Source organism: Salmo salar, chromosome 01, assembly GCF_965601325.2.
Source record: "Salmo salar chromosome 01, fSalSal1, whole genome shotgun sequence".
NCBI lineage: Eukaryota > Metazoa > Chordata > Actinopteri > Salmoniformes > Salmonidae > Salmo > Salmo salar.
This window is the reverse complement of record NC_138291.1, coordinates 83,443,814-83,458,830: the sequence shown is the minus strand read 5'-3', so window position 1 is coordinate 83,458,830 and position 15,017 is coordinate 83,443,814. Positions and strand designations below refer to the sequence as shown.

Here is a 15,017-nt window from a genome sequence, read left to right as displayed (position 1 = left end):
CTATCACAGTGCCATCCGTTTTGTCACCACAGCCCCATACACTACCCACCACTGCGACCTGTACGCTCTTGTTGGTTGGCCCTTGCTTCATACTCGTAGCCAAATCTACTGGCTACAGGTTATTTACAAGTCTCTGCTAGGTAAAGCACCGCCTTATCTCAACTCACTGGTCACCATAGCAGCACCCACTCGTAGCACGCGCTCCAGCAGGTATATCTCACTGGTCACCCCCAAAGCCAATTCCTCGTTTGGTCGCTTTTCCTTCCAGTTCTCTGCTGCCAATGACTGGAAGAACTTGACTGGCCTGCACACTTTTGGGATGAATCGGAACACAACTGCGAGCCAGGCCTAATCGCCCAACATTGTGTCCCACCTCACTAATGCTTTTGTGATTGAATGTAAGCAAGTCCCCACAGCAAGTCCCCACAGCAATGTTCCAACATCTAGTGGAAAGCCTTCCCAGAAGAGTGGAGGCTGTTATTGCAGCAAAGGGGGGACCAACTCCATATTAATGACCATGATTTTGGAATGATATGTTCGACGAGCAGGTGTCCACATACTATTGGTCATGTAGTGTATTTAACTTTGCCCCCAAATATGCAAATGAGACCCAACCAGTACATTGCCCCCACCTATATTTTAAAGTGCAGTGATGATCATACCTTATGTTCAAAATATTGGGTAGAAAAATCTCACATACCTATGAGGTACACCGAACTGTTCCATGTGAGTTTATACAGTATGTATAGCTGTGAAGAGTATCTTTGACCTTTTTGTAGCCCAGGGAACAACACTACACTAACCATACCCTTGTTTTTTGAGTGTGTTAATATACTGTATGTTCCGAGCAATAAGTATGAACCTGGTGGCACTGCAGAAATATTGTTGCACTCCCAAGAAAGGGGTTGCAAGTTCAAATTCTCAAATAATTGTTGTATATTCTCTCAAGTGTCATGGAGCACTGCTAGTTTTACATTTACGTTACTTGATTTTGTGCAGATTTTAGCAAAGTGCAGAAATTGCCAATAAGTCTGTAAAACGCATTGTTCTCAGTACAAAATTCTATATTACAGTAATTGAAATCAGAATATAGCAGTATACTGTCATGTTTATAGAAATAAGAAGTTGTACGTTTTTACTTTATTTTTACTGCAACTTTAGACACATTGCAAACGTATTCTTGGCAATAAATATATAGCTAATCTCCATTATGTCCATCGATCTGGTGGTGCAGCAGCAACATCAGGTAGCTAGCAACCAAGATGTTGTGAGTTCAAATCCCAAGTGAGGTTGAGTCCCAAGTAATCAGCATACAGCAGCATACTGTCCATTAACATCAACTATTACTTTTTAAGTAGTATTCTAAATGATATTGGACATCTCAGCTTTCACATGTGCTCAAATGTTGTCACGTTTACATTTTGAATCCCATGTTGTCACATTAATTTCACATGTTGTCACGTGTAGTTTTATGTTATCACATTAACTTCACATGTGATCATAAGATGCAATCTACTGACAACTATGTTACCTAGGTCGTATTCATTAGGCACCAAACTGAAGAAAACTGACAAACAGGGAGATGACTACCTGAACTTGTCCAATTAGAAATATAATTTTTCGTTTTCTGTTCAAAAACATTTTCTACAGTGAGCCCTAAAAGTACGACCCTGTTGAGTAGCCTAATAACATATTCCTCTCTCCCACCCCTCCCGTCTCCAGACTACAGTGTGTTCAACCAGGAGCAGGTTGAGGATGAGGGTGATGCATCCTCTCTGGACGACACTGACCAAAGACTACTGACCTTCTCTGACAGCAAGCCAGAGGCGGTCCAGGGCCATGCTCTGTGGAGGCAGCAGTTCAGCACCGTGGCCTGGCTACACATGCTCAACATGCAGAGAGAGAGGAAGGCCTTTGTCTACACGTGAGTCTGGGGAGGGAACTGCTTACCTCTCTATTACCTAACCTAATATGATGTTATTGACCTTATACACTGTGTTGTTGTACTAAGGCTATAAGCAAGGTAATAGGGAGGTAAGCAGTTCCCTCCCCACATGCTCAACATGTAGAGGGAGAGGAAGGCCGTTGGCTACATGGGCTAGTCTGGGTTGAGAAGGACGGGGAACTGTTCAGGGCTGGGTGTGAGTGTGAACCCCAACACAGTGTCAGTGTGGGTCAAAGGTCCATTTGATACTTATGGTGGCAGAGGAGACAGTTACTCAGTGTATTTGTGTGTCTCTCTCTCTCCCTCCCCCTCTCAGTCTGGCATTGTTCCTGGTCTTCCTAGCTGCTGTGCTAGTATTGTCTCTGGCTACGGGGAACATCCAGATCCACGCTCCAGAACGGCAGTTTGTCCCCATCTACCTGCTGAGACCGAACCAGGCCCCCCGGAAATACACCACCAGTCTACTGGTCCAGAACTCATCAGGTAAGTCAGCCAATCAGTCAGGAAATACACCACCAGTCTACTGGTCCAGAACTCATCAGGTACGTCAGCCAATCAGTCAGGAAATACACCACCAGTCTACTGGTCCAGAACTCATCAGGTACGTCAGCCAATCAGTCAGGAAATACACCACCAGTCTACTGGTCCAGAACTCATCAGGTACGTCAGCCAATCAGTCAGGAAATACACCACCAGTCTACTGGTCCAGAACTCATCAGGTACGTCAGCCAATCAGTCAGGAAATACACCACCAGTCTACTGGTCCAGAACTCATCAGGTTAGTCCATACTCTCTTCTATATTGTCAACTGATACTCTTGAATACTGTGTTATCCTCCCATCACTACAGCTCTGAAATACTTTATGTTCTCTATCTAGCTCCTTCCAAGCAGTAGAGTTCCTAGCAGCATCTGTTCACAGAATATGAGTGGCTGAATACGAGAGTAGAAACACTCTGGTTAGAAACACACACAAAAAAACTGTGGTCTGTTTCTCTGCGCAGGCTCGGATATCTCCGACTTCATCCGTAACCTGGAATCTCAGGACATCAAGGTGGAGATGATGAAGAACACAGACTACATGTCCTGTGCTCCTCACAGCGCAGCCATCAACGTCACCGGATCCAACAAGGTGAAAAATAATAACCCCTCTTATACAGGAGAAGGGCGACATTCTTTCTCTCTCTGTGTGTGGGGGTGGTTTACCCTCTGATTATATGCATGATGTGGATGGTTCTAAATTGAGTGCTATATGGAGTGCTCTTAGGCTGAGGCTAGTTATGCAGCAAGTGCCCTAATTGGTAGTAGGGTGCTTCAGTAGAGTGGTTGGTTCACGTTTACCCTGGCTGTCTGTCTATGGCGAAGAGCCACATAGGATGTGTCTACACAAGCAGCCCAATTCTGATTTTCCCCCCTTGGACTATTTTGACCAATCAAAATCAAATCAGCTCTTTAGCCAGTAATTGGGTTATAAGATCAGAAGGCATAGAGAGGCCACTAATGCCGCTTTAAATGCCCAGTCCTTGATTGACTCTTCTTCTGTCTGGTTATAGGGTTTCAGTTAAGCATAGTTTTGCGCAAGCAAGCCCACACACACGTGCACGCCTGCGCACACACACAGACAACCATTGACAACAGACACTTTTTTCTTTCTCTGGTATGCAGGGTTTCCGATACAGTGTAGCGTTCAACAGTACTACCGTCCACTCTTTGCCCATGACAGTCAACGTCCTCAGTAACGCCATCCTACGAGGCCTCAACGGCACACAACACATCCACACCTGGACCAAGCCCTTCGACTATGTAAGTCAAGTCCAATAAGACTAATGATTGGAATAACACCGTGATGGTTTAGTTAGAATAGTACGTACAGCAATAGTCTAGAAAAATGAAGTTATATTCTATCTAAAACTTGTTACAGACATACACAAGTAATAAAGTATTTTTATCCATGTATCTATCTAATCTTTCTATCAAATGAACAAAAGGTGCCTGAAAGAGTCAGCGTCATGCTACAATAATTTTACGTTTCCTCTGTTCTTCTCCTTAGCAAATTCCCGACGCCACATCATATGCTCTGGTCTACATTGAGGCTATCATACTGGGGATGCTAGCTGCAGGCATGCCTGCCTACTTCGCCATGGACCACACCCGAGACAGAGAGGTAAGCACTAAGCGGTCGATTCACCCGAGATGGAGAGGGTAAGCACTAAGCAGTCGATTCACCCGAGACGGAGAGGGTAAGCACTAAGCAGTCGATTCACCCTAGACGGAGAGGGTAAGCACTAAGCAGTCGATTCACCCTAGACGGAGAGGGTAAGCACTAAGCAGTCGATTCACCCGAGACGGAGAGGGTAAGCACTAAGCAGTCGATTCACAGAATAGCAGACATCCCATGAATACTGTCTGGGACTGCTCGAATGCAGGACTGTCTGGAGCTTTCAGTTTTCTCCCGATTCAGAAATGACCTCATTGGTGATTGATTGAACAACAATAGCGGTGAAACTGAAAGCCTACAATACAACAAAAAGGCACTCCTTTTGTGATCTACATTCAAAAGCATTCATTTAGAATGCTTTCCATATTGACTGATAAATCTTTCCTTTCTCTTCTCAATCCTAGATAAAGTGCCGTTCAACGCTGCGTATCTCTGGCCTGGTCCCGTCTGCGTACTGGTGTGGTCAGGCTGCAGTGGACATCCCCTTCTACTACCTCATACTGACCACCATGACCAGCATCCTCTTCTCCTTCCATACTGCCAACCTGCTTACCTCTGGCAACGTCACCGCAGTGGTCAGTTAGACTCACGTGTCTAGTACAGTACACACGCACACTTCCGTGGTCAGTCAGAAACAACATACACATACAGTGGAAAGAAAAAGTATGTGAACCCTTTGGAATTCTGCATAAATTGGTCATAAAATTTGATCTGATCTTAATCTAAGTCACAGCAATGGACAAACACTGTGCTTGAACTAATAACACACAAGTTGTTGTATTTTTCTTGTCTATATTGAATACAGTGTTTAAACATTCACAGTGTAGGTTGGAAAAAGTATGTGAACCCCTAGGCTTATCACTTCTCCAAAAGCTAATTGGAGTCAGGAGTCAGCTACCCTGGAGTCCAATCAATGAGACGAGATTGGAGATGTTGGTTAGAGCTACCCTGCCCTATTAAAAACACTCACAAAATTTGAGTTTGCTATTCACAAGAAGCATTGTCTGATGTGAACCATGCCTCGGACAAAAGAGATCTCAGAAGACCTAAGATTAGGAATTGTTGACTTGCATAAAGCTTGAAAGGGTTACAAAAGTATCTCTAAAAGCCTTGATGTTCATCAGTCCACGTTAAGACAAATTGTCTATAAATGGAGAAAGTTCAGCACTGTTGCTACTCTCCCTAGGAGTGGCCATCCTGCAAAGATGACTGCAAGAGTACAGTGCAGAATGCTCAATGAGGTTAAGAAGAATCCTAGAGTGTCAGCTAAAGACATACAGAAATCTCTGGAACATTCCAACATCTCTACGATGCGTAAAACACTAAACAAGAATGGTGTTTGTGGGAGGACACCACGGAAGAAGCCACTGCTGTCCAAAAAAATAATTGCGGCACGTCTGAAGTTTGCAAAAGAGCACCTGGATGTTCCACAGCGCTACTGGCAAAATATGCTGTGAACAGATGAAACTACAGTTGAGTTGTTTGGAAGGAACACACAACACTATGTGGAGAAGAAAAAGGCACACCAACATCAAAACCTCATCCCAACCCTAAAGTATGGTGGAGGGAGCATCATGGTTTTGGCTGTTTTGCTGCCTCAGGGCCTGGACAGCTTGCTATCATCAACAGGAAAAATGAATTCCCAAGTTTATCAAGACATTTTGCAGGAGAATGTAAGGCTATCTGTCCACCAATTGAAGCTCAACAGAAGTTGGGTGATGCAACAGGACAACGACCCAAAACACAGAAGTAGATCAACAACAGAATGGATTCAACAGAAGAAAATACGCCTTCTGGAGTGGCCCAGTCAGAGTCCTGAACTCAACCCGATTGAGATGCTGTGACATGACCTCTAGAGCAGTTCACACCAGACATCCCAAGAATATTGCTGAACTGAAACAGTTTTGTAAAGAGGAATGGTCCAAAATTCCTCCTGACCGTTGTGCAGGTGTGATCTGCAACGACAGACACTTTTGGTTGAGGTTATTGCTGCTATAAGAATATTTAGAAGATAAATACACAACGCAGAGGATGAGAGTACTAGAGTACTAATGGTCAATAGCAAATTGTAAATAGGAGTTGGGTTTCAATTCAACATCTGTTTAGAATCTGTAGAATGTCACTCCTGAACTCAGAGCGACGTGTGCCACGGTTTCATTAGTCTGTACATTGAGTCGGGGGCAGGATACTTGTTACTTGGCCATTGGCCAAGTTGTACTGCAATGACTTCTGATTAGTCAACCCCAGGTTAGGGTGGGGGGGTTATAAATGGCAGCCTGTTCCTTTGTTCGGTGGAGAAAAGCTGAGGAGAGGGGAGGCTGAACATCTACCTCCCAGCATAACATCCTGATTTGTCCTTCTCAAATAAACCTATTTTTCTCCCCCTGATTTGCTTTGGAGTTTGTGTTATTGAAGAATAACATAAATTGCTAACACTGCCAAAGGAGGGTCAACCAGTTATTAAATCAAAGGGCTCACATACTTTTTCCACCTTGCACTGTGAATGTTTACACACTGTGTTCAATAAAGACATGAAAACGTATAATTGTGTGTTATTAGTTTAAGCAGACTGTGTTTGTCTATTGTTGTGACTTAGATGAAGAGCAGATCAAATTTTATGACCAATTTATGCAGAAATCCAGGTAATTCCATAGGGTTCACATACTTTTTCATGCCACTGTACACTCCCTCAGACTGACTTCTTCATGCCACTGTACACTCCCTCAGACTGACTCTCTCTCCATCTTATTTTCTATAGATCCTGTGTCTGATAGGTTTTGGCCCAGCTATGATCCTGTTCGCCTACGTGGTGTCTTTCATGTTCACACGCGTCCAGAGTAACAGAGACTTCTTCTCTGTGGTCTCCATGATGGTGAGAACAACAGCCTTCCCTCCCTCCCTGTCACACAACATTTATATAACATTCACACAACATTCTTACAATATTAATAAAACCATGATTTGTTTTTATTATATTTTTTTTCACTATAGAGAAAACTTCATAAGTAGATGAATGATTTGTGTCAATGTGGAAGCAGCTATATTACTTTGTGTTTGGTTATTGTGTGTGTGTGTCGTTCTGTTGCATACTAGGTGTGTGTGGTGTCTGCCTCCATCGTCCAGCTGTCATTTGTGAACGACAACCCCGGGCTGACGAGGATCCTCCACAATACACTATGTTTCTTCAACCCTCTCTACCCCTTAATGGGCTGCCTTAACTCTATCACCAAGGCCACCTTCCTGCCCTCCCTCTATGAAGAGGACTTCCTCTGGAAGAACCTGCTCATTGCTGTCCTATCTGTAAGTAGCAGGAAATGCCCTGGACATTATAGTAGGAATAGGAGTCAGAGTACGGAGATGTTGAGGTGTAACATGGATTGGGTTTGTTGGTTACTTTGTGTCTGGTAGGAAATTATTTCTGTTTCATACAGCATCCTAGCATATCAATATTTTTGTAGACAGACATACAGCACATCACACACATTGTTTCTCCCCAGCCCTATCTGCAGTGCATCCTGCTACTGTTCATGCTGCGCTGGTTGGAGATCCGCTACGGAGGGAGGACCATGAAGAATGACCAGTTCTGCAGGTAAGGGATGAGAGAAGAAGAAGAGGGGCAGGGCTACTCAGAGGGGAGAGGTGGGGGTCAATGGATAGGGGGAGTATGTTGATAAAAATATCACACAACTAAAGTCATAGTTAAAGTCCCAGTGCAGTCGAAAAGGACTCGCATACAATAGAATAGAGAACCATTTGGACAAACTTGCTGAAATGATTAGCACAACCGGTCACAAAGGTTTACTTGGAAGGGATATAAATAAAGCGCTAATTTTGCTTTTATAAAAAAAAAGATAAAGACTCCACCCAGTGCTCTCACTATCACCCTCTATCTTTGATAAAAACAGATATTAAACAATTATTTTAAATCCTGTTGTCCCGTCTCAAAACCTACTTAACCAAATTGGTACATCCTCAGATAGCCGCTGTCGTCTATTACTTACAGTATCTTACATGCTTCATCAGAAACCAAAGCTCATTAGGCAGTTATATCTCTCGATGCAGAAAAAAGCTTTTGATAGACTAAATGGTCATATCTTTGGTCGGTTTTGGAAAATATTATTAAAATACTATATGCCAATACCTCAGCCATAGTAATAACAGGCAATACCTGCTCTGTTCTGTTCAGAATAACTAGAAGTAGCAGGCAAGGTGATCCCATCTCACCTCAGCTATTTTTATTGTCTATGGAGGCCCTGGCCCAGGGACTTCAACAATCAAAAGAAATTACAATAATCTCAATTCTACGGATCATGCCATCTCATTATACTCAGATAATATCTAACTTTACCTAGACAATGTACACTACCGGTTAAAAGTTTGGACACACCTACTCATTCAAGGGTTGTTCTTTATTATTACTATTTTCTACGTTGTCGAATAATAGTGAAGACATCAAAACTATGAAATAACACATATGGAATCATGTAGTAACCAAAAGTGTGTTATGTTAACCTCTCTAGGGTATGTGGGACGTCCCACCTACTCAACAGCCAGTGGAATCCCGTGGCGCGATATTCAAATACCTTAGAAATGCTATTACTTCAATTTCTCAAACATATGACTATTTTACACCATTTTAAAGACAAGACTCTTGTTAATCTAACCACACTGTCCGATTTCAAAATGGCTTTATAACGATAGCAAAACACCGCAAACTTCCGGTGAATTTACTAAATTACTCACGATAAACGTTCACAAAAAACATAATTATTTTAAGAATTATAGATACAGAACTCCTTTATGCAATCGCTATGTCTGATTTTAAAATAGCTTTTCGGCAAAAGCACATTTTGCAATATTCTGAGTAGATAGCTCGCCATCACGGGCTAGCTATTTTGACACCCACCAAGTTTGGCACTCACCAACCTCAGATTTATTATAAGAAAAATTGGATTACCTTTGCTGTTCTTCGTCAGAATGCACTCCCAGGACTTCTACTTCAATAACAAATGTTGGTTTGGTTCAAAATAATCCATAGTTATGTTCAAATATCCTCTGTTTTGTTCGTGCGTTCAAGACACTATCCGAAGGGTAACGCATATCGTGACAAATTTCTAAATATTCCATTACCGTACTTCGAAGCATGTCAACCGCTGTTTAAAATCAATTTTTATGCGATTTTTCTCGTAAAAAAGCGATAATATTCCGACCGGGAAACCCTGTTTTCGTTCAAAGACTGAAAATCTAAAATGGACTCTTCACGCGCACGCCCGTCTCATTGTTCTCAGATCGACCACTTACCAAATGCGCTACTGTTTTTCAGCCATGGGCTGCAAAGTTATCATTCAACGTTCTGCCGCCTATGGGAGCCTCACAAAGTGTCACGTTACAGCAGAGATCCTCAGTTTTCAATAAAGAGAGTGTAGAAGGCCAAGAAATGGTCAGAGAGGGCACTTCCTGTACAGAATCTTCTCAGGTTTTTGCCTGCCATATGAGTTCTGTTATACTCACAGACACCATTCAAACAGTTTTAGAAACTTTAGGGTGTTTTCTATCCAAATCAAACAATTATATGCATATTCTAGTTTCTGGGCAGTAGTAATAACCAGATTAAATCAGGTATGTTTTTTATCCGGCCGTGCAAATACTGCCCCCTACCCTAGAGAGGTTAAACAAATCAACATATATTTTATATTTGAGATATTTAAAATAGCCACACTTTGCCTTGATGAGTTCTGGAGCGTGGATCTGGATGTTCCCCGTAGCCAGAGACAATACCAGCACAGCAGCTAGGAAGACAAGGAACAATGCCAGACTGAGAGGGGGAGGGAGTGAGACACACATACATTGAGTAACTGTCTCCTCTGCCACCACAAGTATCTAATGGACCTTTGACCCACACCGACACTGTGGTGGAGTTCACACCCAGACCAGAACAGTTCCCTGTCCTTCTCAACCCAGACTAGGGGGAAGGGAGAAAAAGAAAGAGGGAGAGAGAAGAGAGAAAGAAAGGGAGAGTGCATGGGAGAGATCATTTGAAATTCCGCGAGAGACAAATGCATAGAGTAATTGTCTCTGACACAATGTCGGAAGCTCCTCTGCCACCACGAGTATCAAATGGACCTTTGACCCAAACAGTTCTTTAGAACACCCACAGGCCTCACAAGACTCGTCTGAAGGTCCCCTGGTGCCAGTTGAAAAAAATGAATGGAAGTATATATGGAGACTGTTTAATAAAAAAAATAAGGTTTTAAATACATTTTTTTTTTAAATATGTTAATAAATGTTTCCTGGTCTTTCTTATATCTCTAGATATAAGTGTCTCTCTAGAGACAGTTCAGAACAAACTTCCTTTTTATATTTTTGGGGGACTGTCTATGTAGATAATCTGTTATTCAATGCATTTGTATTGTAGAATAATAGTGAAGACATCAAAACGATGAAATAACACATATGGAATCATGTAGTAACCAAAAAAGTGTTAAACAAATCTAAATATATTTGGTGTCAGGTTTCCTCCAGACATGATGCTTGGCATTCAGGCCAGAAAGTTCAATCTTAGTTTCATCAGACCAGAGAATCTTGTTTCTCCTGCTCTGAGGGTGCCTTTTGGCAAACTCTAAGCGGGTCGTCATGTGCCTTTTACTGAGGAGTGGCTTCCGTCTGGCCACTCCCCCATAAAGGCCTGATTGGTGGAGTGCTGCAGAGATGGTTGTCCTTCTGGAAGGTTTTCCCATCTCCACAGAGGAACTCTGGAACTCTGTCAGAGTGACTATCGGGTTCCTGGTCACCTCCCTGACCAAGGCGCTTCTCCCCCGATTGCTCAGTTAGGCGGTGCGGCCAGCTCTAGGAAGAGTCTTGATGGTTTCAAACTTATTCAATTTAAGAATGATGGAGGCCACTTTGTTCATGGGGACCTTCAATGCTGCAGAAATGTTTTGGTACACTTCCCCAGATCTGTGCCTCAACACAATCCTGTCTCGGAGCTCTACGGACAATTCCTTCGACCTCATGGCTTTGTTTTTTCTCTGACATGCACTGTCAACTGTGGGACCTTATATAGACAGGTGTGTGCCTTTCCAAATCATGTCCAATCAATTTAATTTACCACAGGTTGCACCTGAGCTCAATTTCGAGTCTCATATCAAAGGGTCTGAATACTTATGTAAAGGTTTCTAAAAACCTGTTTTCGCTTTGTCATTATTGGGTATTGTGTGTAGATTGCTGAGGAATTGTTTTTATTTCATCCGTTTTAGAATAGGGCTGTAACGTAACAAAATGTGGGAAAAGTCAAGGGGTCTGAATACTTTCTGAAGGTACTGTATTTAGCAAACTCCATGACAGTAGCTCACGCAAGGGCATAAGTAGACTACAAATGCATGCTGGGGCGGGCATGCTCAGAGCTCGTGAAGTGAGCGCTATTGAAGCGAAGTTTGGGGCGGGTGAGAAGGCCGGCGCTCTAGCCTTTAGGAATCTTTCTCCACGCTCCAGTCAAATTGGGCACGCTCAGCTCCAGCTCTGCTCCGCTAACATACTCTTGACGCAAATGAGCTTCCCTGAGATAATTTCTGCACAACCTGTCAGAAACCATTTGGTTTTGCAAACCCACAGTTTCATCAACTGTCTGGATGGCTGGTCTCAGACGATCCCGCTGGTGAAGAAGCCGGATGTGGAGGTCTTGGGCTGGTGTGCTTACACGTGGTCTGCGGTGTTGGACGTACTGCCAAATTCTCTAAAATGATTTTGGAGGTGGCTTATGCTAAAGAAATTAACACTAAATTCTCTGCCAACAGCTCTGGTGGACATTCCTGCAGTCAGCATGCCAATTGCACGCTCCCTAAAAACTTGAGACTTCTGTAGGCCCACCTCTTTTTTGTTTGTCTTTTCCTACCAATTTTATTACAGAATGCGGTGTGGTTAATATGATCATTTTCTTTTTCTGTAGAGGGGCAACTTACGGTACATGTAGTATAAACTAAAAGTGTGTAAATGCACATGAATATTGTACCTGTAACCCCCCCCAACCAAAAAATGACACATTTTTAAAAAACGTAGTCAAAAATGTCAAAAAGAAAAATGAAAAGAAACTATTGTTAAAAAAATAATTGTTTTTGTTTTAAATTGAAAAGGTCAGACAGAAACAATCACAGTATGGTATTTGATGTTGAGATAACAATGGCTGCATTGGATCTTTAAGTCGTCATAATACTCCACCTAGCTTTGATTCCAAGGTTCCTTGATTTGAATGAGACTTGAAAGTATGGTAACGTGAGACTATGAAACTGAATATTACCATCGTCTTTCTCCTGAAGGATCTCTTCCAAGACTAAGGATAAAGTGGAGCGTAACCCAGAGGAGGGGATCAACGAGGATGAAGATGTTCAGATGGAAAAGGCTCGGGTGAAGGAGGCCCTCACCTGCCAGTGCTGTGAGGAGGTGTGTGTGTGTGGCCATTACGAGGTGTGTGTGTTAAGTGCTTTTTTATTCACACCTTGATCTCTGTGGAAGATGAGTCCCATCTTTGAAAGGGGATTTGCCATGTTTTGACGATTTCCTCAGATCTATTAACTGTCATCTAATAATCTTTCTTGTGTGCCCCCCCCCCCCTTCAGAAACCAGTAGTGGTGGTGAGTAACTTGAGGAAGCAGTATAAATGTCCAAGGGAAGGAATCTCTCTCAAGAAGAGGAGGACGGTAGCCACCAAGAACATCTCCTTCTGTGTACGCAAAGGTCAGCTGAGCTTACAATCTCCAACTGTAAACTGTACATTTGATCAGTCAAACACTAAACAATTCCATTGCTTAACATTTATCACATGAAGTTATGAATGCAATGATCTTGAGAGTGTATGACTTATGTCCAGGGTGATGGAGGCTGCTGAAGGGAGGACGGCTCGTAGTAATGGATGGACCGGAATTAATAGGATGGTATCAAACACATGGTTTCCATGTACTTCATTCCAGCCATTATTATAAGCCGTCCTCCCCTCAGCAGCCTCGACTGGATTTAAATGGGGCTTAGGTGGTGGGCATGGTAAGGGATGTGGCAGGGGCGCAGTTGTTCTGCCGGCGCAGTAAAAAAATACAATTAGTGGCCCCAATCTTGGCGGTGTCAAGAAATTATAGACATGCCAATTCTACACTTTTTTTCCATGCAGCTGCTATTATTATTTTTGTTTTAAAGCAGATTTCTTGCAATTCTATGCATTTTGCCATGGCTAATGCTGTGTTCTTTTGCCCAAACATATACTGCTAAATGAATTGTTTTTGGATTTTCCCTGACTGTCTATATTTTATTTTGGTGGTTGTTAGTTCAAAGATTATATTATTAAAAAATATATTTAGGTCCATTATCTTTTCTACATACTTTCTGTTTTTAGTCATTTAAGTTTACACTGAAAACATTTTTCTATTGCGAAATGTATGAAAAAATGTAATATACATTTTACACTGTTTGTACTTAAGCGACCCAAAAAAAAACATAGGCGGCCCGTCCAAGGATATTAATAGCAGAGAAATCCCTGTGGTCTGCACTGTGAGGCTTGGGTTTTTGAACAATGTCAATGGTCTCATAACAGATAACCAGTATATCAACTGTATGTGTGTTCAGGTGAGGTGCTTGGACTGCTGGGGCCCAACGGAGCAGGGAAAAGCACCATCATGCATATGTTGTCTGGAGACACAGTCCCAACCGCTGGACAGGTACATACCATTCACCCTCTGTCTTTTGACTGGACCCTATATGGAATTTTTAGGGCCAGTTTCCTGGACTTAAAAGTCATTTCAATTGAAAATGCCTTTTAAGCTGGGTGTACGTTACACGATTTTGGTCCCAGACAAGTTTGAGATCAGAAACAAAATCCCCATGTCGTTGCCTACTTGGGGTGCGAGGCAGTAAACAACGCTTGTTTAATGGGAGTGGGTCAGAGAATCAATCTGAGGGCTAACGATCTCGTCTTTGAGCAGTCCCAGACGTCACGATATTTTCAAACAATTCTCGTTGTGTGAGATGTGCAATAAGTTTTGAGAACGGTGATGAGCAATAGCCAATGAGAGCACGTTGTTTCGTGTCACCCATAATGTATAGACTCGAAGGAGCGATGACTACTGCTAGTATGCATTTGTACTTGCCTTTAAATCAAGGCCAAAGTGTCAAATTGTTACAGCTCTGAAGTTCACAATCAATGTTATTCATTTCAAATTGTTGGCTAGATATTTCAACTCTGAATGGCAAGTGTGAATGTCTGACTGAAAACATTTAGGGCTGCTTTGAGCCACAGCTTGTTGTAGCTACATTAAATCTAATCCCATCATTGTTTTCGTGCGACACCGTGGTATTGGCAATCCTCAAGACCAAGTGAAGAATCTTGTAGTGTGACCCCCGTCTGTGCCACCATCGTTTAGTGTGCGCACAACGACAGGAAAGATGGTTGTTTAAGGTGAGGTTTAGCCTTAAAGGCCCAGTGCAGTCAAAAACTTGATTTTCCTTAAGACCGTTGACTTTTTCCACATTTTGTTACGTTAGCCTTATTCTAAAATGTGTTAAATTGTTTTTTCCTCAATCTACACACAATACCCCATGACAAAGAAAATAAATATTAATACATTTTTGCAAATGTATTACATTTACATAAGTATTCAGACCCTTTACTCAGTACTTTGTTGAAGCAGTTACAGCCTTGATTCTTCTTGGTTATGATGCTACAAGTTTGGCACACCTGTATTTGGGGACTTTCTCCCATTCTTCTCTGCAGATCCTCTCAGGTTCGATGGGGAGGGTCGCTGCACAGCTATTTTCAGGTCTTTCCAAAGATGTTCGATCTGGTTCAAGTCTGGGCTCTGGCTGGGCCACTCAAG

General features: G+C 42.5%; 1 protein-coding gene across 4 annotated transcripts in view; it reads left to right on the top strand.

Annotated features, from left to right (window-relative positions):
- Positions 1-15,017, top strand: part of abca5 (ATP binding cassette subfamily A member 5) — a 100,920-nt gene that overhangs the window by 69,918 nt on the left and 15,985 nt on the right. For 3 of the 4 annotated variants that reach the window (XM_014212922.3, XM_014212904.3, XM_045723354.2), the window contains 12 exons: positions 1,723-1,924; positions 2,262-2,428; positions 2,948-3,075; positions 3,609-3,746; positions 3,994-4,107; positions 4,566-4,736; positions 6,920-7,033; positions 7,255-7,461; positions 7,659-7,750; positions 12,474-12,621; positions 12,774-12,891; positions 13,771-13,862. In XM_014212922.3, coding sequence (XP_014068397.1) covers positions 1,723-1,924; positions 2,262-2,428; positions 2,948-3,075; positions 3,609-3,746; positions 3,994-4,107; positions 4,566-4,736; positions 6,920-7,033; positions 7,255-7,461; positions 7,659-7,750; positions 12,474-12,621; positions 12,774-12,891; positions 13,771-13,862 — 1,691 coding nt within the window. The remainder of the gene's footprint in view (positions 1-1,722; positions 1,925-2,261; positions 2,429-2,947; positions 3,076-3,608; positions 3,747-3,993; positions 4,108-4,565; positions 4,737-6,919; positions 7,034-7,254; positions 7,462-7,658; positions 7,751-12,473; positions 12,622-12,773; positions 12,892-13,770; positions 13,863-15,017) is intronic. The other variant, XM_014212913.3, reaches the window with a different exon arrangement.